Consider the following 25,324-nt stretch of genomic DNA (forward strand, 5'->3'; position numbering starts at 1 on the left):
GTGGTTGAGATAGAGGGGTCTCTCACAAGGCAGGGCAGGACTGAAGGTTGCAGGGCTCTTCCTGTGAACTGGGCCTGGTGCTGCTGTCACACTGGTTCTCTGGTACCTGCTCATGGCTCAGTCTGTGGACACAGCGGAAGATGGTGTACCTGCTACCTGAAAACCAATACACAGAAGAGCGTTAGATGTTCATGCCTCAATACTGCATCGTCACTACTCACTGAGGGAATCTGTTAAACCTAGTTGATCAACTAGTATCAATCATAGCATCAGAGGTTGAGACCTTTTGGGGCTTCAGTTCAGACAAAGATACATGCCATGTCTTACCTCTGCCACAGGAGGCGCTACATTCTGTTGCCCCAGACAGTTTCCAGTTGTATTCTCTCTGACGTCTGGGTGGCAGGACTGCTGGTACCTGGTTGTTGGGTACCTGGGGAGGGTAATTGCCCCCTCCTGCTGGATCGTACCCATCCTGGTTGGGGTTGCCCCGGTGATCATTCCCACTTTGCCCATACAGAGTGTTCCCTGAGAGATCGAACATGGTATTTCAGCCAAAAAAAAACAGGGGAAATCTCAGTCATTGAGATGCTTGTCGACCCCCTCCCTTTGTGGACTAAGAGTTAATTTAGGCCATACAGTCCCAGTCAGATGCATCAGTAACTATGCGGAGCCTCACCTCCAGGTCTGTGGTCGGGGTGCTGTGGAGGGTTGTCAGAGGGAAGGATGAATTCATAGCTCACTCCTGGGTTGGGCTGCTGGTAGATCACCTGAGGACAAAAAAATTATTCAGTGAACAAGTTAATTACAACTTAATGTGCCAGTGTAAACTGCCAGAGAAATATGTGCCAATATGAGCTACATTTTACTGTACATACAAGTTGACTGATTACATACATAAACATCCAGGATCTCATTGGTTGGCCCCTCAGCCAGGAAGGACTCCCCGGCGGTGCTGGTGACCTCATTGGGTCGTCGGTAGGTGAACATGGTGCCCACCCCCTCATACTCCCCTGGCCGGTCAATGGCCCAGTTCCCATTGATGATGGAGCGACCTGAGCGGCTTTTCAGAGCTGCAGACAGACCATGAGTTGATGGTTGACCGTTAATAAAACTGCCCCCAAAAACAATATTTTGGTATTTGTTTCATTAGTCCATTGTTGACATTGTCCCAAAATGTTTTGCTTGCCAGCACTCAAGTTTTCAGATATGTAACTTTTCTGTAATGTTTTTCAGATGGCCTGTTGCCCTAACCATGGAATTCTCCAAACTGGCTGTAGAGAGATTCAGCTACACAATGAACATAAAGCTTTGCCAGCTCTTTACTAACAGGTTTGCTCATTTACAAAAGACACAGCTTTTTTTTCTGAGGATTTCTGTATTTTGAAAGGAGTGAGCTATTTTTCTTTAAATGCTGAACATTAGACAAGTAACATTAAGACTACTGAATATAAGAGTGTTTGGACAACTTAAAGAACATATTAGGCATGCAGAAATAAACTAGAACAGAAGTCTGTTGAGGAGAGTGGGGCAAACATCAGGGGATAAGGGTAATGATAAGTAGTTCCGTGGAAGAATCCTCAGTCCTGTTTATCCCCAGGATGTTGCATCACAGCACGCTTTTACCCACTGATATATGAACTCTTCCAACAACAACGCCAGGCGACGCAGGAACAGCAGTCACAGAAAGGAGCCATTGTTCACGCATACTCTACATTTCCTGCTTAGGTGCTTACTCACTGAGTAAGTATTGTGTAGGGGTTGAGTGGGGACTCATATTAAAAAAGCAAGGCATAACTTGGCACTTCCAGTTAGTAGTTTTGACTTAGAAAGGTAGTTTCAAAGTAGGTTTCATCGCTGTGTTCAGTCAGTAGTGGTGGTTTTCTAGGCAGCAGTGAAATTCCTCACCTTAATTAAAAAGGATGGGAAGGCTAGAGGAAAAGGTCCTCTAATGAAAGTGTGTTTATATACTTACCCCTGAGGGGAGCAGCCAGGCCAGGGGAAGTAAGTGAGTCTCTCTCTCTCTCTCTCTCTCTCTCTCTCTCTCTCTCTCTCTCTCTCTCTCTCTCTCTCTCTCTCTCTCTCTCTCTCTCTCTCTCTCTCTCTCTCTCTCTCTCTCTCTCTCTCTCTCTCTCTCTCTCTCTCTCTCTCTCTCTCTCTCTCTCTCTCTCTCTCTCTCTCTCTCTCTCTCTCTCTCTCTCTCTCTCTCTCTCTCTCTCTCTCTCTCTCTCTCTCTCTCTCTTTATCTATATACCAATGTCTCCAACAATAAAACACAATAGACCCACTGCTGTGTCACACTGTTATGATCTCATATAAAGACAAGATATTATTTATTCAATTAATTAAATAACAGATTGTAACCAGAAGTACACTGTGTGGTTACTTACTACTGACAACATAGAAATGCTCACATCCAAAATTCCAGAAAAATCCCTCCTGCTCTGTATTTGAGCTGCCTTTTAATTAAATGAATCAAATCAATTTAAGAAGCAGCTGTTCCCTGCTGCCTGATACCAGGCTCACAGCACGGATGTAGCAAGACATGACCTAAATTATATTTCAAAAATAGCTACTGCTGTCAGATGTTTTATAACCTGAAGCTTATCTTTAAATTGTGACTTTTTATTAGTACTGTTAATGTAATATGAAACATAATCTAACGTGGTCGAAGGGAAAACCTAAAATTGTTAGTGCATGTGTCATAGCTCATGGGTCTGATTCAGACAGAGATGTATGGAGCCTTAAGGGGCAGTGGATAAAGAGCTGGTAACTCTGTAGTTAAACAGAGGTGGTTTGGAACCATGCTTGTGTGTTGAGTAACCTTGCCTCAGACATGAAGACTCCCAAGCTACCCACTGGGCATATCAACGTTGTTTCCTCATCATTTCAATGAAATTACATTGAACCAACTTGGAATAGACATTGAATTGACATCTGTACCCAGTGGGTAATGTCTAGGCTTTAGCTCAGCAGGCTAACACATTCTGACCCGGTTTAAAACACTGGGCAGTCACAGTCCTACTCACCCAGGTAATTCCTGCTCTTCAACGTCTCAGTGACATTGATCTTGGTGGCTCCCTCTGGGATCTCCACTATCTTGTGGTAGCCCACCTTGTTCAGGCTGTGCTGCTGGAAGAGCCCTGACACCAGCTTACAGGCCGTGCTGTCCCCGCCACACACCCCACACTTGTCCATCACCTTGCCTGAGCCCAGGTACTCATCGCAGCCCAGACTCTGTCAGAGAGAGAGGAGGTTAAAGGAGGGGACAGAAGACATGTATTGCACCTCACTAATCAATACCAGTACATTACAAACAGTACTGTACGCTTTTTGTTGTAAGCAGAGGCACTGTAGGATTTTTGAGGTGAAGCAATGTTCAACTGTTGAGCTACTGAGACATCTGTTTTAACAGGCAACTGTTTTACCACTGAAGTGCATGGAAAAGTAAATAACATGAGCAACCTCATTAATCAAGTAAAGAGGGGAGAATGAGAGATAATAAACCAAAGCCTATCCAGCATATTCATAAACAAACCCATGTTATTTCACCTCTCTAACTCCCTGACCTGCTGCACATAATTAACTACCATAACACAACAACCAATTAGCCTGAGCCGGCTTCATTCCAACAACAGGCATATTCTTGGCATGATGCTAGAGTAGTAATGGCTCCCAAAGCAAATCCTCGAGGGTGTTAGCTTTCTCTGTCACATTGGCACTCATAAATTACAGGAAGCCTGGATAAAGTTAGTATAGAACACTCAAATCAGCAGTCGATAAATCCAGCCAATCCAGACATAAAAGTAGCTCGCTGTGTGAACATGTGCTGCAGGCAGGGGCCTGGTTGGGACTGATCCCAGCAGGCCACCGTATTTCTATAATTGCAGACCCCTGGGCAGTGGAGAGTCACCACTCGAACCTCGAACCGAACGACCAAGGGAGGGGTCAGCAGGGGACAAAAAAACTGTTTTGTTTTAATGACACAAAGCTCCTCTGTGATTGGACGGTTGCCAATGTTAGTCTTTAGTCAGTCAGTATCTCTCAGGGAACGTTACATTCAGCAGTCCAGTCAATAATCCCCCCCATTCTTAGACAAAACCCTGTCACAAACAATTTCATCCCAATCCCAAACCAGGACTAATGGGGATCTTGCCTTGCTAAACCGGCGTATTTTCTCAGACCAACTGTATATATTAAGTCCCAACATTCATAAAAAATATTACACAACATTTTGTGTGTGGCCCTTAAGCACGGGACATAACTAGACTTACATAGAATAATCACACAAACAAATGAAGAGCAGTCTACAGTGGTAATTAAAAAGGGTTTTGCTGTAGATTCATGCTCTCTCAGCGGACTTAGTTCTTCCTGGAGCTGCAGGAAGACAGTCAGCTGCAGGCTGGATGCAGGCTGGGACATGTGGCTGGAACAGGGGAGATGGTAGCCAGGCCAGGGCTAGGGGTGGACTGAGGAGATTGGGGTAGGCTCAGGAGACAGAAGCCTGGCACTCGCCCACCCATTGCAGCGAGGTCTGCATTGGGCCAACACTCCACCCAGGCCAAAACAAATACACACCACCTCCTTCTACACAGGAAATAAGCGATGAGAGAGGGAATAGCAAACTAAGAGCCCTGAGAAATGACCAAACAGGGTAAATGTTATATTAGCCTATGTGGAATTATGGATACATACTGTAGCCTATAGGCACTCAAATGTAAGAATGGTATATGATGAAAACCAGATTGTTCCATATGAGTTTACACATTTTATTTTCATACATCACATATACAGTATGCAAGGCTATCACAAAAAAATTGGGATACTAAGTGAGTGGTATCGGTCTCCTCAATTTTCACCATAAAACACCCTGACTTTAAGCAACAACATTATCACAGATATCATTTCAATGTTTAGCCTTAATCCCAGGAGAAAGAAAACTGTTCCTTCCTTCCCCTCATAAACTACAGCTTGACAAGCTTGGCGAGTAATGGCTGTCTGTGGCCATTTTCCAGAGAAAAGCTCTGAATCACTGTGTGTTAACGTATGAATATAGAGTCACATAATGTATTACCCGTAATCTGAGTCATCCGTCAATGTATGAAATATCATGTGACTAAGAGGCGTCAGTAGTGTTTTTAGAAACATTGTGCAATAAGGTTTTCCAAGCCTTTTAATATGGTATTATTTGATATCAAATAGTTTCACTGTTAATGTACAGTATATCTTTCAAATCATAAACTGTCAAAACAGACTTTGGAGAACAGATGATAGCCCATGCAAAACAGTGAAGCCAGCAGTCATTTGTCTCCCAAACCTGAAAACAGTCATCCAGGCTGTCCTTGATATATCAAATATAAAAGGTCCTGCATCACGAATCCATCCAAACGAGGTGTCCCACTGAACCAAGTTTGGAGGAATCCTAGTTTTTCCCTTTCAAGGAGATTCACAGCGTTTAAGTACTCAATTTATTAAGAGACCACATCATTGCATTTTTCTAATCTGCTCTCTGTGGGTGGTTTATAATTATGCTTGGCACTGGACGACATCCCCTTTCAGTAGGACTATAATGGTCCTTTAAATGTCACTAAAATCCACCTCATCTGGAAATGGTTAGACGTGTCAGGATAGTAGTCAACTTCCAGTCAAAGTGAGGAACGTCGGATGAAAACAACTTTAGCCTTCCAATAAACCCCAGCAGTACTTTTCCAGATACAATAGATGTAAGGTCTTGTGCTTTTAGGAATTGGCTTGTCATGATAGGGATAATAATCCCTTGTTGAGTTTAATTGAATTGAATTTATGAAATTCTACACAACTGAACCAGCAGACTATCGGTCTCTTTCCATCATACCAGTAACCACTTTATAACAAATGTTTGAGTTTGCATTTATAAGGTTATTAGATACCCTTAAACTACTGTCTCACTATGATGGTAAAGCTATCCCAATTTCAAGCATGTCCTCAGCTGTGCACAGAGGCGCCTCTTCTCAGAAATCAAGGTTTGGGAGCTTTAAAATAAGTGCCTAATGCACTTTAATTGAGTGGGTAAAGAAGGAATGAAAACCAACATTTATTTCATTACAAACATGCACAAACTGTCAATAAACAGTTGCAAAGACACTCCATGTCACTTGATCCTTTTCCCACAGGCTTGGCGCAGGTTACACTTGCCTTGAAATAATGTTTCTTTTAACTGTGTGGGGGACCTTGGTTTGTGGTTTCCCACAAGGAATGAATATGAATATAAAATGAGTGGTCACAGTGACTTTATGCTGGAGTCAACAGGAATGTTAGAAACATCTTACAGTCCTTAAGTCGACCAGCCCCCACCTTCTTTGACTGTAAAGACTTCGGGCTAGATTCTATTAGATCTGCGCTAGTCAACACCCGCATAGCGATTGTTTTGGCGGTGTTGTTGATAGAAACACGTTAGAGCTGTCAGATCCACAAGCGGCTCCTTGCGTTAGCTTATCGTGGCAACAAAATCACCCAATTTTATAATCCGCCAAATCGCATGCAGCCACATTACAAGTTCTAACACTCAAATGTGTGATGTTGTTTTGTCTACACCTCGATTAGACGGATAGACTATAAACCCCCCCATTCAAATTCAATTGAAAACATGCATTAGAAGCCTACAGTTTCTATCGCCGTTTTGAACTTCTAATGCAGTGGGGATAATAAGGAAGGGAGTGGTTTGTGACACAAGATCAGCCACTCACCTATTTGTCAGCTCACACCACAGTTACACCTCCAACACCACCAAAACATCTGCTATGCGTATGTCTGCCAATGCCGGTTAACACTAGTTCTGACTGAATCGAGACCTTCATCCACCCCATCTTCTGTAAAGGAAGTTATAGATGTTGTGGGAAAAGTCATCAGTGGACTGACTGCTCAGGTTTCTCACATGCGTGGGACTGTGACCCTGGGTTTAAATGGAGACTGTTTGTGAGTGGATGTTTAGACAGAGAAATACACTAATGACAAGGAGATTTAAGCTAACGAGTGATTGACATTAACATGTGCAGACGGCTGTACTGTATAGGCCTATCAGGGAGCACTATGGTGCACAAATACATCCAGATTCATGCAGCTGTTTCAGGAGCCCCATCTACACAAATGATCCATTATCAACCACACACTCTGCATATCAGGGACTCCAGACACTTTTATTCAGTCATTGCTGTAACTGATCCTAGACCATAACTCTTCTGATCTCTGATCTCTGCCATGTCCATGGCTTGAGGTCAGAATGTACTTGGGTCTTGTCAGAGCTTAGACTAGGGGTTCCCATGATATTATACTCTGGGTGCCATGCCAGACCCACCAGCCTAGAAACTACCAGGGAGTCAGGAAGGTAGATCGCTCAATGAGTTCCTGAGAGAGCACCAAGACTGCTCACTGTATACATGATCCTAAACTCAGCAACAAAAGAAACGTCCCTTTTTCAGGACCCTGTCTTTCAAAGATAATTCGTAAAAATCCAAATAACTTCACAGATCTTCATTGTAAAGGGTTTAAACACTGTTTCTCATGCTTGTTCAATGAACCATAAACAATTAATGAACCTGCACCCTTAGAATGGTCATTAAGATACTAACAGCTTACAGATGGTTGGTCAAAAAAGGTCACAGTTATGAAAGCTTAGGACACTAAATTGGCCTTTCTACTGACTCTGAAAAACACCAAAAGAAAGATGCCCAGGGTCCCTGCTCATCTGAGTGAACGTGCTGCAAGGAGGCATGAGGACAGCAGATGTGGCCAGGGCAATGAATTGCTATGTCCGTTCGGTGAGATGCCTAAGACAGAGCTACAGGGAGACCAAGTTGGACAGCTGATCGTCCTCGCAGTTGCAGACCACGTGTAACAACACATGCACAGAATAGGTACATCCAAACGTCACACCTGGGGGACAGGTACAGGATGGCAACAACAACTGCCCGAGTTACACCAGGAGCGCACAAACCTTCCATCAGTGCTCAGACAGTCCGCAATAGGCTGAGAGAGGCTGGACTGGGGGCTTGTAGGCCTGTTGTAAGGCAGGTCCACAACAGACATCACCGGCAACAACGTCTCCTATGGGCACAAACCCACCATCGCTAGACCAGACAGGACTGGCAAAAAGTGTTCTTCACTGAGGAGTCACGGTTCTCTCTCATCAGCGGTGATGGTCGGATTTGTGTTTATTGTCGAAGGAATGAGTGTTACACCGTGGCCTGTACTCTGGAGCAGGATCAATTTAGATGTGGAGTGTCTGTCATGGTCTGGAGCGGTGTGTCACAGCATCATCGGACTGAGCTTGTTGTCATTGCAGGCAATCTCAACGCTGTGCGTTACAGGGAAGACATCCTCCTCCCTCATGTGGTGCCCTTCCTGCAGGCTCATCCTGACACAACCCTCCGGCATGACAATGCCACCAGCCATACTGCTCGTTCTGTACGTGATTTCCTGCAAGACACTGATGTCAGTGTTCTGCCATGGCCAGTGAAGAGCCCGGATCTCAATCCCATTGAGCACGTCTGGGACCTGTTGGATTGGAGGGTGAGGGCTAGGGCCATTCCCCCCAGAAATGTCTGGGAAGTTGCAGGTGCCTTGGTGGACGAGTGGGGTAACATCTCACAGCAAGAACTGGCAAATCTGGTGCAGTCCATGAGGAGGAGATGCAGTGCAGTACTTAATGAAACTGGCGGCCACACCAGATACTGACTGTTACTTTTGATTTTGACCCCCCCCCCCCTGTTCAGGGACACATTATTCAATTTCTGTTCGTCACATGTCTGTGGAACTTGTTCAGTTTATGTTTCAGTTGTTGCAGGTCCTCTTGTTATGTTCATACAAATATTTGCACATGTTAAGTTTGCTGAAAATAAATGCAGTTAACAGTGAGAGGACGTTTCTTTTTTTGCTGAGTTTATAAAGATTGAATTTGAATATATTAACACACTTAACACGATTACAGGGTACATAAACTTGGAGTGCACAAACTATGCATCCAGCTGTATCTGGGCACCGATACTAAAAGTTTTTGTTTAATGTTCCAAGGTTGAAATCTTGCATATTATTTAACATGACATCTAATATTTTAACACCTAACATGTTGTCACAACATGTTTATCAAATTACAACAAACTAAATGAATGCTGCATTAATGGAATACATATTAATAACAATAACAGGCTCTGGAATGAAGTATCAGCTCAATGGTTTGGCCTCGCTTCACCAATGACATTTGATTCAACTTAAATTCTAATGAGAATATCTTCAGATTAAAGGAATTCTCCCTTTATTTTCAAATGATAACACTCCACTTTGACATTTAAAAAAAACACGCACACCCTGTCGACCAAATTTACGACCAAAGAGTAACAAACGTTGTTTCGTGAACATTATGAGAACATTTTTAACTCTTCACTTGCTGTACAGCCAGCAGAGAGTTCTGCTGGAGCATTGCCATTGCTGTTATCAAGACTTGGCTTGCAATGATATGCCAGCTCATCTGGAAATGTAATATTTACATTACTGGGCTTCCAAGCTGAGAATTCTGAGGCAATGTCATACCAGATAATAATTCATAGCGGAGGTGACCTTACAGCAAGATGTCCACCGAATGGAAATGACATTATGCTGAAATCTATAGAAAACTCAATGACTGACCACAATCTCAACATTAAAAAAAGATGAGTGGGGATCATTGTCTGTTTTATCAAAAATGTTACTCATTGCTCTGGAAGAAATTGTAGTAGTAAATAGTAAACTGGGTCATACTGTATACGTATTAGAAGTGCAGGCAATGAGAAATATGTGGGTTCTAAGTGTTTAAAATCAAACCAAATGCAAGAAATTATGTCTACATAATCCTACATCAGTTGGGCCAACTTAAACTCTTTCAGTTTGACTCCCCAATGCACAAAATAATACTTACATTCAATAAACATAGTTGACTATTGCTGACTGGGTTGGAAAGACGAAGGTATAGATCTATAGAAATGCCAAAATAACATCCCCTCTGAGACTGATTATGGTTTTCTATCTATATTCCCACTCACTGAGGATGCCTTCGCTGTCTGCCTGGTTTGAAATCACAGAGCACTTTGGCACTGTGGTCAAGGAAATTAACCAGACCTTCCTGTAACCTTCCTTGACTGTGATGTGAACGGCTAGAAGTGCTCTCACCCTGACATCCTGTCAGTCTCCCAAGCTAGACTTGTGATAGTGGTACAGTATCATAAGGGTTTGGTGTAGACTTGAAGTTAGACATGCCATAGTGGTATCATCTGGGGTTGGTGTATGTATGGTACGCCAGCCAGCTACCGCTGAGTCTCCCAGGCAGGCAGCCTGGGGTTGGTGTATGTATGGTAAGCCAGCCAGCTACCGCTGAGTCTCCCAGGCAGGCAGCCTGGGGTTGATGTATGTATGGTACGCCAGCCAGCTACCGCTGAGTCTCCCAGGCAGGCAGCCTGGGGTTGGTGTAAGTATGGTACGCCAGCCAGCTACCGCTGAGTCTCCCAGGCAGGGAGCCTGGGGTTGGTGTATGTATGGTATGCCAGCCAGCTACCGCTGAGTCTCCCAGGCAGGCAGCCTGGGGTTGGTGTAAGTATGGTATGCCAGCCAGCTACCGCTGAGTCTCCCAGGCAGGCAGCCTGGGGTTGGTGTATGTATGGTACGCCAGCCAGCTACCGCTGAGTCTCCCAGGCAGGCAGCCTGGGGTTGGTGTATGTATGGTACGCCAGCCAGCTACCGCTGAGTCTCCCAGGCAGGCAGCCTGGGGTTGGTGTATGTATGGTACGCCAGCCTCCCAGGCAGGCAGCCTGGGGTTGGTGTATGTATGGTACGCCAGCCAGAGTCTCCCAGGCAGGCAGCCTGGGGTTGGTGTATGTATGGTACGCCAGCCAGCTACCGCTGAGTCTCCCAGGCAGGCAGCCTGGGGTTGGTGTATGTATGGTACGCCAGCCAGCTACCGCTGAGTCTCCCAGGCAGGCAGCCTGGGGTTGGTGTATGTATGGTACGCCAGCCAGCTACCGCTGAGTCTCCCAGGCAGGCAGCCTGGGGTTGGTGTATGTATGGTACGCCAGCCAGCTACCGCTGAGTCTCCCAGGCAGGCAGCCTGGGGTTGGTGTATGTATGGTACGCCAGCCAGCTACCGCTGAGTCTCCCAGGCAGGCAGCCTGGGGTTGGTGTATGTATGGTACGCCAGCCAGCTACCGCCTGGTCTCCCAGGCAGGCAGCCTGGGGTTGGTGTATGTAGCGCCAGCCAGCTACCGCTGAGTCTCCCAGGCAGGCAGCCTGGGGTTGGTGTATGTATGGTACGCCAGCCAGCTACCGCTGAGTCTCCCAGGCAGGCAGCCTGGGGTTGGTGTATGTATGGTACGCCAGCCAGCTACCGCTGAGTCTCCCAGGCAGGCAGCCTGGGGTTGGTGTATGTATGGTACGCCAGCCAGCTACCGCTGAGTCTCCCAGGCAGGCAGCCTGGGGTTGGTGTATGTATGGTACGCCAGCCAGCTACCGCTGAGTCTCCCAGGCAGGCAGCCTGGGGTTGGTGTATGTATGGTACGCCAGCCAGCTACCGCTGAGTCTCCCAGGCAGGCAGCCTGGGGTTGGTGTATGTATGGCCAGCTACGCCAGCCAGCTACCGCTGAGTCTCCCAGGCAGGCAGCCTGGGGTTGGTGTATGTATGGTACGCCAGCCAGCTACCGCTGAGTCTCCCAGGCAGGCAGCCTGGGGTTGGTGTATGTATGGTACGCCAGCCAGCTACCGCTGAGTCTCCCAGGCAGGCAGCCTGGGGTTGGTGTATGTATGGTACGCCAGCCAGCTACCGCTGAGTCTCCCAGGCAGGCAGCCTGGGGTTGGTGTATGTATGGTACGCCAGCCAGCTACCGCTGAGTCTCCCAGGCAGGCAGCCTGGGGTTGGTGTATGTATGGTCGCCCAGCCAGCTACCGCTGAGTCTCCCAGGCAGGCAGCCTGGGGTTGAGTCTCCCCCAGGCAGGCAGCCTGGGGTTGGTGTATGTATGGTACGCCAGCCAGCTACCGCTGAGTCTCCCAGGCAGGCAGCCTGGGGTTGGTGTATGTATGGTACGCCAGCCAGCTACCGCTGAGTCTCCCAGGCAGGCAGCCTGGGGTTGGTGTATGTATGGTACGCCAGCCAGCTACCGCTGAGTCTCCCAGGCAGGCAGCCTGGGGTTGGTGTATGTATGGTACGCCAGCCAGCTACAGGATGTCAGGAAGCGGTGTGGCTTGGCTTTGGAGCGGGCAGCAAACCTCAGCTATGCGTCAGTCATTCCATTAATTTAATCTCCGTCCATGTACGCTTTCCTTCCTGTCTGTTTTAACACTACAGCACAATGAGGTGGAGGTGCTCTCTGCCACAGCAGGCAGGCAGGCAGGCAGGCAAGCAAGCAGGCAGGCAGGCAGACAGGCAGGCAGGCAGGCAGGCAGGCAGGCAGGCAGGCAGGTAAGCAGGCAGGCAGGCAGGCAAGCAGGCAGGCAGGCAGGTAAGCAGGCAGGCAGGCAGGCAAGCAAGCAGGCAGGCAGGCAGGCAGGCAGGCAAGCAGGGATTCAGGACAGAGGCTCACTCTACTATGCTCATTACTGTCTGATGAGCTCAACTTCTGACTGAAGGCTAAAGGTGCTCTAATGGGAAAGGGGGATAAATACCTAGTCAGTTGTACAATGCATTCAGCTTAAATGTGTCTTCCACATTTAACCAAACCCCTCTATGCTGCTGCTGTTGTTGAATAGTATTCACAATACAGGTATAAAGTAAAGGTGATTATTTAGAAAATAACAAAATGATAAATTCCATCAGCTTTTAAATTGTTACCAAGGCTAGGACAAATGCAAACCCTGTGAACACTGAATATTGGACCTGCTGATTTGAAACACTGGGCAGCTTTTAGAATAGGACCATACTGGCATCCTGTATATCATTAGAAAATACAGAGCCACATGTCCCATATAATAGTGTCTGTTTGTGTTTTACCACTGATTCCTATTTCATTTCTCACACAGAATCCAGTATAACGTCATAGTATGGCATGACAACCCACCCCCTCCGCTCAGTTGGTCGGTCCATGTGAAGTGCATGTGGCCGACCGTTGGCAGGGGCGTAGGCCACAAGCATCTGTCTCCCACATGGTGAGATGCTGTGTTCCTTTCTACCTTCCCTTTAGAGGCTCCTTTATCAGAACAGTGTTTAATGAGGGTGAGGTCGCTAACAACACACACTGCCTTCAACACCGTCAGCACTGGAAACACATCTGCAGCTGTGGTGGAGGTAGGCTACTGTAATGCTGGGGACTGCTCAGTGATCACAAGGTGAAAGGTGATTTTCACTTGCGTACAGTATAATGAAGTCACTTTGTAAACTACATCCATCAGACATTGAAGGGCAGCTCCCATAGTAGTGCTAGACCTGCTGTGGTACTGTACAACTTCCAATACCAATTGACATTTCCATATCAGATTGCAGCATTAAAAGGAGATTAGGAAATATGGACGTTCTGACTGCTATGACAGAATAGAGGGAAAATTGGCAGCCTTCAACAAAGAACTAGAAAATCTATTTATGTCCTATAACCTTTCCATGCATGTGCACTTAAAAAAAATGTTGCTTCACAAAATTAAATAGACAAATGGACCATCACAATCTGTCACAATCTGTCTGTAAATGGAAGACATACTTTCAAGAATCACAGACTTTTCCTCTGGTTTCATCCCTGGAACTTGTATCAATCAAATGTATTTATAAAACATCAGCCGATGTCTCAAAGTGCCCTACAGAAACCCAGCCTAAAACCCCAAACAACAAGCAATGTAGATTTTTTATTTGAACCTTTATTTAACTAGGCAAGTCAGTTAAGAACAAATGTTTATTTACAATGACGGCTTACCGGGGAACAGTGGGTTAACTGCCTTGTTCAGGGGCAGAACGACAGATTTTTATCTTGTCAGCTCAGGGATTTGATCCAACAACCTTTTGGTTACTAGCCCAATGCTCTAACCACTAGGCTACCTGCCGCCCCAGATATAGAAGCACGATGGCTAAGAAACCTAGAGAGGAACCAGGCTCTGAGGGATGTGTTGGGAAGTCAACCAAGGCAATAATCTGAGCTTGTAACCACTAAAAGAAGTGTTTACATTTCCCAAAATCAATCATTACATGGTTCAAACCCCAAGTGGGTATCCAAAACAACCAGGAATAATGACTGAACTGTGGGGATAACTCTTCCCACTGAGAGGAGTAGGGCTATTGGGCTCCTCCATCCCTTTTAAAGACACCCCCTACACTGTAGCACGTCACATCAGCACAGGATACAATACAGGATAAAGTGGCAATAACATGATAATAGTATGGCAACAAGCTATAGTAAGTCAATACTTGTTGAGGACCCCTCCTAGATAAGAGAGGGGTCCTCAACAGTGAAGAGTACAGTGATATATACTGGTCATGACTGGGGGATGTTTTCTCACATACCCCACAAACTTCTCAAACCTCTCTCCCAGCCTCAGGCCTCAGGTCAAGGGCACAGCAGCCTCATAAATGCCCACTGCTTGTAAACGTCTCTGAAATAGCACAAACCGTGTTGATTCTACAGTCTTTAAAACACTGAGGGTTTCCTCTATCATCAGTATCTGTTTGTAGAGATTCTGTGTTGGGAACATAATGAATGGATATTTTAAAAAAGTGCCTAAATACAGGGTGAGGGACAACTTAAGGACACACCTACATGTTTACATGTGGAAATGAAAGGTGCCCTATAGTGAGAGTATTATAGAGGGAGCACGTAATCCTATACAATCATTCTCTAAGACACCAATCTCAACTCCTGCCAAATGACCAACTGCAGCTTCGCCTGACGTCACACATTTTAGATGTTTAGCAGAAGACAAAGCAAACCGGTTTCATGGACTCCATTCATTCACATGTAATATTTTGGTCACAATTAACTTCATTAAGGCATATGACCTTGATGAACAGATCCAACCAGGATTCTGTACACACTAGAATGAGACATTCTATTTCATGACTGTACATCACCTGTCTGCAGCAGTATCACAGTGATGTCACAGCCATGTAGTCAATCATCTACACACACACATGGAGCTGTGCCAATCTATGCCCTATTACAAGCCAGACATCCCCTTTAGAGTTTCCACAGTTATACTAAGTACAACTTTGAAGGACACTGTCCTTTATAACTATATAACAGCCTGCCTTATATGTGCTAAAGAGTCAACAGCACAGACTGCCAAAGCTGCTTAACAGTGAAAATAGTCACACAGTAAATACCTAATCTGATCCCTACTTCCTCCTCATGATCTATAGTCTGCAGTCATAGCCAAGGCATGAACTAACTTAGAATTAAACCTATCTATTAGAATCAGACTATCAACTTACAGTTCAGCAGCTCGAGAATTACTTAAGAAGAGCACCGGGCTAAACAGGATAATTACATTCATAATACAGATTTATACAGGACATAGTTTTAGAGGGAGTCCCTCTTGTGTCTGTTTGGGACGTGTAAAGGTGCTGGGACTGGGAGCGATGAGTAGCCAGTCCCAGACGGTCAGTCTCAGCCCAACCTGTGGAAAAGCAGAGAGAGGGTCCATAGTAAGACCATGGTATGGTTTAAATCTTACCTGTGACCACGGGTTCCCCTGCGCAGTCACCAACATGTGGAGGAGGCAGACAAGCAGCAGAAGAGCCAGACCTGATAGCATTCTCTCATGTGGCCAAGAACTATTGACCAGCAGCTCTCAGTCATGCATTCAGACAGGTCCAGTAGAAAACGGTAGCTGCTCCTGGCTGTTTCGCCTTGCCCCTGTAGTGCAGTGAACGCCAAAACCACTACTCTGCTGATCTTTATGCACAGCCTTGTAAACTGAGCTGGAGGAGGCGCAGCTGGGGAGGCTGGGGCATTTAAGAGGAAAAGTTAGGGCCGGGAGGGGGGAGGGAGAGAGACAGAGAGAGAGAGAAAGGTATATCTGAGAAGAAAGAAGATTAGTGGAGAGATGTTTAAAAGAAAAAGGAAATATTTGGGAAGGGAAGAGGAAGAGTATTTATTATTTATGAATGGTGGAACATGAAGCCTCCTACTGTGTAGTCAACAATGGACAGGTGTTGGTGAGACAACTCAACTGAATACCTTTGCTAATCATTATTTAATCGGACTTGATGGAATACCATTGCAATGTAATCTAGACCACTGACAATGGAACACAGCAGACAGCCAAAGTAAAGTAACATAACAGCCCAAAACACGTTGTGGTCAAGTGGACATTCTAACACTGAAATAGACAGACTACGGACGGCATTTCATGTTCTTAAACATGGAGAAACCACAAACTCTGCAACAATACGATCCCTTTGCACTCTCTCTTATACAAGCATACTCAAGCACTTAATTGCGAGCCACGTCGCAAGGAAGGCTGGAAGTAAAGAAGCCGGAGCCAAAAAGACTGAACTCATCATATGGTTTTCCTATTTCTGCACCATTGTTTCCACAACATTAAACCCTAATTCATCAGGACACACTGTAGTTATGAGTGCGCTTTTCATCAGACTATGACAGTTGGTTTTCACATAAAATTATATGAGCATATTGGGTGCATCAGGGCATTGTGGCTGTATTTGATTTGTAGACAAAGAGCATTTTTGCAGCCATCCTCACTTAACGCAATATTTTCAGATTTTAAAGCAGTACAGGGAGACCTAAACAGGCACATGCAGCAAACTACTGTATCCACTACAATTCTGTATTTCAGCTGGGCTATGAGGAGTGAGTGAGTGAGTGAGTGAGTGAGTGAGTGAGTGAGAGGGAGAGAGAGAGAGAGAGGGAGAGAGAGAGGGAGAGAGAGAGAGAGAGAGAGAGAGGGTTCCAGCAGGCTGTTAGTGAACACACCCTCTTCTTTGGGCCACAGGTGCTTACACACCATTAAGAGAAAATAAGCTTTTTTAGCACAAAAAATGGCCTGCCCCTGTTAAGCAAAGCCAGCAGTGAGTCACTGCATAATATGAATGAGAGTACTGAGAACACTGAACAGGATAACAAGTCATATCAGCACCTATTGAATGCATCTAATTATACATTACATCTCCAATTGTGTTTAAATCTTTCACAGCGGCAAGCAAAGGCATCATGGACAGACAAAAAGCCAGAAAGTTTAGATAGTGGCGTCTCAACACCTGGACTTGGCTTGGCTTCTGCTGGCACTCTCTTGTCTTTCCCCACACGCTGGCACTCTCTTGTATTTCCCCAGTCACTGGCACTCTCTTGTATTTCCCCGCTCGCACTCTCTCTCTCTCTCCCAGAAGCAGACTGACTGACAGCCAGTGAGTGAGCAGTGAGCAGCCTCTGCAGCAACACAGCTGCACACATGTTTACAGGGAACGTAGTGTATGGGGAAGAGAGCTTTCAACAGCATATATATCTCTATTATCTCAGACACATCAGCTACTAATGCTCTCCTGATATACTGTATACTAATCTGGACTGATATTGAACAGTACCGCTTAACGCCCCGAGACCGGCTGCTGGATCAGACAGACTGAAAAGTAAAGCATGGCCTGGTTCTGGTTGGAGTTGTGTTTCCTTCAACATATGGGTCAGGTCAGCAGCCTTGGCTCACAATGTCTGATTCCTGAAGTCTCCTACCCACACACATCCACACACACCAGAGACATGCACTAGCCTACAGCATCAGTTGGTCTTACCATTACTGTATGGTATTATGATGCATTACAAAAGGATTCATACACTGGGTGTATTCATGTTTGCTTTTTTCACATCCTGTCAATTTGAGCAGACATATTCAAAAACCATTTTCTAACCAAACACTACTCTGGATTTCAATTCAATATGTCGTATATTTAAAAATTATTTCTCCATATTACTATACATTTCAAACCCGAAACCCAAACATGAACTGCTTGTACGTTAGAAAGACCTATTGGAGTGGACTGTGTCAGGAAGAGCACAGTTTGAATATCGAGTAGTAGAGCAGAAAGAGAGAAAAAAACAGATTTTTGTGCATCTGGGATACATATTAGCTGCAGCAAGGCCAGGCATGTAGGTCCCTTGATTGTTTCCTTCAAGCAATGTCTTTGACTAAGGAAGGCAGAGAGAGTGGGTTGTTAATGAATAAAACAGGTGAGAGTGTTAGGATAATGAGGGGTGTGGTGGAGGTGAGGTTAGGGTTCGGGGAACATAGCTGCAATCACTATTTATTCTTTGGCCTGTTTGGCTCATAAAGCCAGCTGTCTGTGCATAACAGGGTCATCCTGTGGGGAAAACAGTGGTATGGAGATCCACGGTATGCTACATTAGGTTCATTGTGGGGCATGGGACTGTGACTGACTGACTGACTGACTGACTCACTGATAGAGCGATGTGCCCCAAATGGCACCCTATTCCCTTTATAGTGCACTACCTTTCACCAGAGACCATAGGGATATACAGTTGTGGCCAAAGGTTTTGAGAATGACACAAATATGAATTTTCACAAAGTCTGCATCCTCAGTTTGTATGATGCCAATTTGCATATACTCCAGAATGTTATGAAGAGTGATGATGAATTGCAATTAATTGCAAAGTCCCTCTTTGCCATGCAAATGAACTGAATCCCCCAAAAACATTTCCACTGCATTTCAGCCCTGCCACAAAAGGACCAGCTGACATCATGTCAGTGATTCTCTCGTTAACACAGGTGTAAGTGTTTACGAGGACAAGGCTGGAGATCACTCTGTCATGCTGATTGAGTTCGAATAACAGACTGGAAGCTTCAAAAGGAGGGTGGTGCTTGGAATCATTGTTCTTCCTCTGTCAACCATGGTTACCTGCAAGGAAACACGTGCAGTCATCATTGCTTTGCATGAAAAGGGCTTCACAGGCAAGGATATTACTACCAGTAACATTGCACCTAAATCAACCATTTATCAGCTCATCAAGAATTTCAAGGAGAGAGGTTCAATTGTTGTGAAGAAGGCTTCAGGGCGCCCAAGACAGTCCAGCAAGCGCCAGGACTGTCTCCTAAAGTTGATTCGGCTGCGGGATTGGGGCACCACCAGTACAGAGCTTGCTCAGGAATGGCAGCAGGCAGGTGTGAGTGCATCTGCACACACAGTGAGGCAAAGGGGTGGCAGGGTAGCCTAGTGGTTAGAGTGTTGGACTCGTAACTGAAAGGTTGCAAGTTCAAATCCCCGAGCTGACAAGGTACAAATCTGTCGTTCTGCTCCTGAACAGGCAGTTAACCCAATGTTCCTAGGCCTTCATTGAAAATAAGAATATGTTCTTAACTGACTTGCCTAAAAACAAGCCAAAAATAAAGATGTTGCCAATGGCCATGTCAAGATGGGTAGAGCAACTTTCTCCCAAAAAACATCCAGACTTTGGCAAAATGTACAGGATTTGGACTGGGGTAAAGTCATTTTCCAGCATGATGGAGCACCTTGTCATAAGGCAATAGTGAAAACTAAGTTGTCCGGAGAAGACAAACATCCATCAGTCCTGTGTCATGCCAACAGTAAACATCCTGAGACCATTCATGAGAACTGGTGGTCAATCCTCAGAGAAGGGTGGACAAACAAAAACCCACAAATTCTAAAACACAGCATTGAATAAAGAATGGTGCCAACCATCCTCCGAGGATGTGGCCCAACCATCCAGTTTGGTGACAGCAATGCCAGCATGATGGAGCACCTTGTCATAAGGCAATTGAAAACTAAGTGTCAACACTCAAATTTTGACTTCATGGCATCAACTTCCAGAACTTAATCGCTTGAGAACTTGTGGTCAATCCTCAAGAGCAGGGGACAAACAAAAACCCACAAATTCTGACAAACTCCGAGCATTGATTATGCAAGAATGGGCCACCATCATGCAAAAGTAGTGGCCCAGAAGTTAATTGACAGCATGCCAGGGAGGATTGGACAAAAGAAGTGTCAGCACTGCAAATATTGACTCTTTGCATCAACTTCATGTAATTGTCAATAAAAGCCTTTGACACTTGTGAAATGCTTGAAATTATACTTCAGTATTCCAGAGTAACATCTGACAAAAATATCTAAAGACACTGAAGCAGCAAACTTTGTGGAAATTAATATTTGTGTAATTTTCAAAACTTTTTGCCACGACTGTACAGTGCATTCTGAAAGTTTTCATACCCCTTGCCTTTTTCCACATTTTGTTGCGTTACAACCTTACTAAAACATTTCCTCATCCATCTACATATAATACTGCATAATGACAAAGCGAAAACAGTTTTTTTGACATTATAGAAAATGTATTAAAATTAAAAACAGAAATAGCTTATTTACATATTTATTCAGACCCTTTGCTAGGAGACTCGAAATTGAGCTCAGGTGCATCCTGTTTCCATTAATCATCCTTGAAATGTTTCTACAACATGATTGGAGTCCACCTGTGGTAAATTCAATTGATTGGACATGATTTGGAAAGGCACACACCTGTCTATATAAGGTCCCACAGTTGACAGTGCATGTCAGAGCAAATACTAACCCATGAGGTCGAAGGAATTGAACGTAGAGCTCCAAGACAGGATTGTGTCGAGGCACAGATCTGGGGAAAGTTACCTAAAAAGGTATGCAGCATTGAAGGTCCCCAAGAACACAGTGGCCTCCATCATTCTTAAATGGAAGAATGGCCTGAATGCCAAGCGTCAAGTCTGGAGGAAACCTGGCACCATCCCTATGGTGAAGAATGGTGGTGGCAGCATCATGCTGTGGGGATGTTGTTCAGCGGCAGGGACTGGGAGACTAGTCAGGATCTAGGGAAAGATGAACGGAGCAATGTACAGAGAGCTCCTTGATGAAAACCTGCTCCAGAGCACTCAGGACAAGTCTCTGAATGTCCTTGAGTGTCCCACCCAGAACCCAATCGAACATCTCTGGAGAGAGCTAAAAATAGCTGTGCAGCGACGCTCCCCATCCAAGCTGACAGAGCTTGAGAGGATCTGCAGAGAAGAATGGGAGAAACTTCCCAAATACATGGGTGCCAAGCTTGTAGCATCATACCCAAGAAGAGTCGAGGCTGTAATCACTGCCAACGGTGCTTCAACAAAGTACTGAGTAAAGGGCCTGAACACTTGTGTAAATGTGATATTTAAGTTTTAAAACGTGTATACATTTGCAAAACAATCTAAAAAGCAGGTTTTTCTGTGTTATTATGGGGTGTAGATTATTATTGTGTTTAGATTGATGAAAATATAAAACTATTTAATCCATTTTAGAATACGGCTGTAACGTAACAACATGTGGAAAAGGGGAAGGGGTCTGAATACTTTCTGAAGGTACTGTATAGGGATAAGGTGCCATGTGGGATGTAGCTGAGAGACAGACAGGATATAAGCTCTGTGGGAAAACTGATCCTGTTTTTATGCTGGTGTTTTTTTCCTGCGTGACACACCTGCTAATTGCCTGATGGTAATGAAGTCGTTAGGAGACACAGATAAGGTGATTATTCATGACCAGGTTGACCTCTGGGGGCAGCCCACTTGCAGCACTGATGACACATTCACTTAGACATGACAAGTATGTACCAATGCACTTACCCCCTTTTTCACACACACATGCAGCACACAAACACATGCACGCTCAAACATGCACTTTCACACTTGTGTGCGCTCACACACACACAAACACACAATGCCTCCCTCTCAATTTACCATAAATTCCTGCCATTCAGCGAACCTTGACCACTCATTGAATGGCCTTCAGATGAAACAAACAAACTATTGAAGCTTCAAATCCATTCAACTAGCTCCTCAATTGACATTGACAACCACCCAGACAACAGCCAATCCAATCACTGTCAACAGCAGTCAGTCAGTGTGTGTGGCTGCTGACTGAATGTAAAGAATAACACTGTATGACCCTACAGGGTCTCCTCATATATATGTTCATCTCTCAGGTACAACTGCACTATGGCCCATAACCACATACTACCAAAACTATAATATTACTTAGGCTATGGTATAGTGAACAACAATCACCACAGGATACCAAAAACCAATCACTAGAGGAGTTCATCAACATTGGTCAGTCTCCCAGAAAACTAAAAAAGAGTGTTAGATTTTTTCTATTGACTCATAACAAAGACTGATAAGAGAGTATTAGTATATGACCTGCCGAGTACTGTACTGTAAAGATACTGTTCCAGTCGAAAGAGACAGTTTAGCACTCGTTTCAACCTGGCAGAGGAAGCAACAGCAGTCAGAGAGTCTTTAACACTACCTTGGAAGTATTCTGTTCTGCTCCACTACCTGTCCCCAGAGGTGTACTATAGTTCAGGTCTATCTTGCGCTCATGTATGGCTTGTTCAAGCTCAGTGGATCTGACAGCTCCCATAGTACAAAGGAGACATATATTTCAGCTGAATACCAGGGGCAGGAAATGAACATGGAGGTCCGGGGGCAGTGAAGGCCATAGAGACCAGGGGATGTTTCACACAGTGGAGAAGCCTGTGTCTCTTTTAGAAAGTCAAGCCAGAACATCAGCAGCTGTCACAGACAGTAAGCAGTCAGCAAATGGATGAGTCCAAATGGTTCAGCCCTTTGGCTGTACATGTAAATTACCGTATTATTTATTTCAAAATGTAATCATGATGGAAATATTAAATGCACACCGTTTTGTACAGTGTACTTACTGTATTTAGAGTAAATAGTCTCACTTCATCTACCAGACAAATAATCAAACAGGGAAAACATCTGAGACTTCAGAGACACAGAGCTAAAAATGTATTTATTGTATTCAGAGGAAATGAGTCTTTCTAAATGTAAAAGCCAGGAGGTGGAGACCGGAACTAACAGAGTGTTGGAAATGCATCAAGTTTGAGTCATATTGAAAGCAGACACTTTCTGTTCACAGCGTGAAGGATTTAACGTGCCCCTACTCAGAGGGTCAAAGACTCCCCTGTCTCCAGACACATCCTTTATGAGCTCTGTGTTCAACCCCTGAGAATTGGTCAGCAGAAGTCTGACCCACAGATCCAGCCGGAACATTACAGGCCAGTCACCCAGTACGAAACAGGTGGACCAGGGCTGAACGGGACCAGGGAGGCTGAGATGACACACTTAGGGGAGAATCTTAACTTCTGCTTAAATCAAATGTTCACTTAGTCTCCCATTGACATGAATGCATGACTAAAATGTGATTTAAGTGTCTATCATCTCCTTCTCATCCGGCTGGCCTAAATCATATACCTCTACTTTAACATGCATACAGTGAAAGAACAAGCTACCTGCTGTATTTCACTGATGCACACATGTTGCCTGTCCTACTGGAAATTATTACAGCACATACACTAACTCACCCAATCACTGACTGTTGTTGTTTTGGTAATCAGTGACTGTATTGGAAGGGGGAGTGATTTCACCTCTTTTCTGAGTATATAACCAGCTTCTCAGGCTCCCTCTCAATGCGCTTCATTCCATAACTAGAGGACTCCTGATTTTTGTCTTTATCTGCTGTTGTCTAGTACTGTCTTTTTCCTAGCTAGGGCCATCTACTTTAAGTGTGGTCTGTCTTCCCAGTAGCCTACTTAGTGTGTGAACTGCTGACCGCTCATAACTTTCAGATGATTGTTGACGCATCAACCAGGATTAAGGGGCAGGGCAATTTGTGGCTGTTGTTGTTTGGATAATCAATGGCTATATTGGAGGGGGAGTAGTTTCTGCTTTCCTAGGCAATCAGCAATTAGTACAGAGAGATGTGCTCTTCACCTTTGCAAGGAAATTAGCAATTAGTACTTCCGGTTCCCCTGTTTTCTCAGCAGCAGCTGTAAGCGGCGTGACAGAGGCGGACTCGTTGCCACACTAAGGCTGTCACAGTAACAAAAACGGTTCTGCAGAGTTGTTCTGAGAAAGGAAAGAGAGGGATCCACACCACTAGGCTCACTTGAGTATCTTACCTAGTTATTTTCAGATGATCTCCTTTGGCTCATGCAACTATGTGTGTGTTTTCTATACCTGTTTGCTCCTCTCCCTGTAGGCTTTACAGATGCCCCACACCCCTTGACAGCAACCCTTCTAATTTAGTGTATCCTGCACGCACAACCCATGTGGAATTCCTGGTCTTTGGCACCGGCTGTCACTCCCCAGATACCGTTGGAGAGCTCCTCAATGAGTTTGACACCTTGATAAGCTAATTTCCTGAGGATGGTTAACCGCTCTTCATATCTGGTGACTTCAACCTCCCGATGTCTGCCTTTCAATTAATTTCTTTCCAACTCTCTTTTCCTCTCCTTGCCTCTTTTGAACTTCCCTTTTTCCAGTCGCCTCCCACTCACAAGGCAGGGAATATGCTTGACCTCATCTTTACTAGAGGCTGTTCACCTACTAATCTCACTGCAACCCCCCTCCAGGTCTCTCATCACTACTTTGTTTCCTTTTCTGTCTCCCTCTCCTCCAACCCTAGCCACTCAGCCCCTATCCAAATGGTAATATGCCCTCGCAATCTTCACTCTCTCTCTCCCACTATTCTCTCCTCTTCTATTCTATCATCTCTCCCTTCAGCTAATTCCTTCTCCCTCCTGTCTCCTGATTCTGCATATTTGACCGTACTCTCCTCCCTTTCCACATCCTATGACTCGCACTGTCCCCTTTCCTCCCGGCCGGCTCGGTCCTACCCTCCTGCTCCGTGACTCATCGCCAGATTATAGAACAGGGCTGCGGGCAGCTGAGCGAAAATGGAGGACCTATCATCCTTTCACTTCCTCCTTTCTACCTTCTCTTCCTTTGTATCAGTTGCTAAAGACACTTTCTATCATTCTAAATTTCAAGCTTCTGCCTCTAACCCTAGGAAACTCTTTTCCACCTTCTCCTCCCTCCTTAATCCTCCACCACCTCCAGGTTGACAAAATCAGCTCCTCATTCTCTGAGCCTACTTAGTCCACTGGTCCCACACAGAACTAACCTACGCCTTGACATCTTTCTAATCTCTCTCTCCAGATTAAGTCCTGCAACTAGTAAGGTCCGGCCGCCCGACAACTTTCCCGCTCGACCCGATCCCCTCCTCCTTTCTCCAGACCATCTCTGGAGGCCTTCTCCCATTCCTCACTTCCATCATCAACTCATCCCTAACTACTGGCTGCATCCTCTCTGACTTCAAAATGGCCCGAGTCGCTCCATCCTAAAGAAACCAACACTCGACTCCTCTGACATCAAAATCTACAGACCGGTATCCCTTTCTTTTCTTTCCAAAACACTTGGGTGTGCGGTCTCTGACCATCTCTCTCGCTCAAGACGGGTCACTCAACTGAGACTGCTCTTCTCTGTGCCACGGAGGCTCTCCACACTGCCAAAGCTGGC

At 45.2% G+C, this 25,324-nt stretch overlaps 1 protein-coding gene across 2 annotated transcripts in view; it reads right to left on the reverse strand.

Annotated features, from left to right (window-relative positions):
• LOC135557493 (thrombospondin type-1 domain-containing protein 4-like) overlaps window positions 1-25,324 on the reverse strand; it is a 47,316-nt gene that overhangs the window by 6,933 nt on the left and 15,059 nt on the right. Inside the window, exons 1-6 of one of the 2 annotated variants that reach the window (XM_064990791.1) lie at window positions 15,641-15,877; window positions 3,027-3,234; window positions 895-1,070; window positions 677-767; window positions 328-525; window positions 27-156 (exon numbers count right to left, since the gene is read on the reverse strand). In XM_064990791.1, the coding sequence (XP_064846863.1) occupies window positions 27-156; window positions 328-525; window positions 677-767; window positions 895-1,070; window positions 3,027-3,234; window positions 15,641-15,721 (884 nt within the window). In that variant the 5' untranslated portion in view covers window positions 15,722-15,877. Of the gene's footprint in view, window positions 1-26; window positions 157-327; window positions 526-676; window positions 768-894; window positions 1,071-3,026; window positions 3,235-15,640; window positions 15,878-25,324 lie in introns of those variants that run through there. The other variant, XM_064990799.1, reaches the window with a different exon arrangement.

Source organism: Oncorhynchus masou, chromosome 2, assembly GCF_036934945.1.
Source record: "Oncorhynchus masou masou isolate Uvic2021 chromosome 2, UVic_Omas_1.1, whole genome shotgun sequence".
NCBI classification, from domain to species: domain Eukaryota; kingdom Metazoa; phylum Chordata; class Actinopteri; order Salmoniformes; family Salmonidae; genus Oncorhynchus; species Oncorhynchus masou.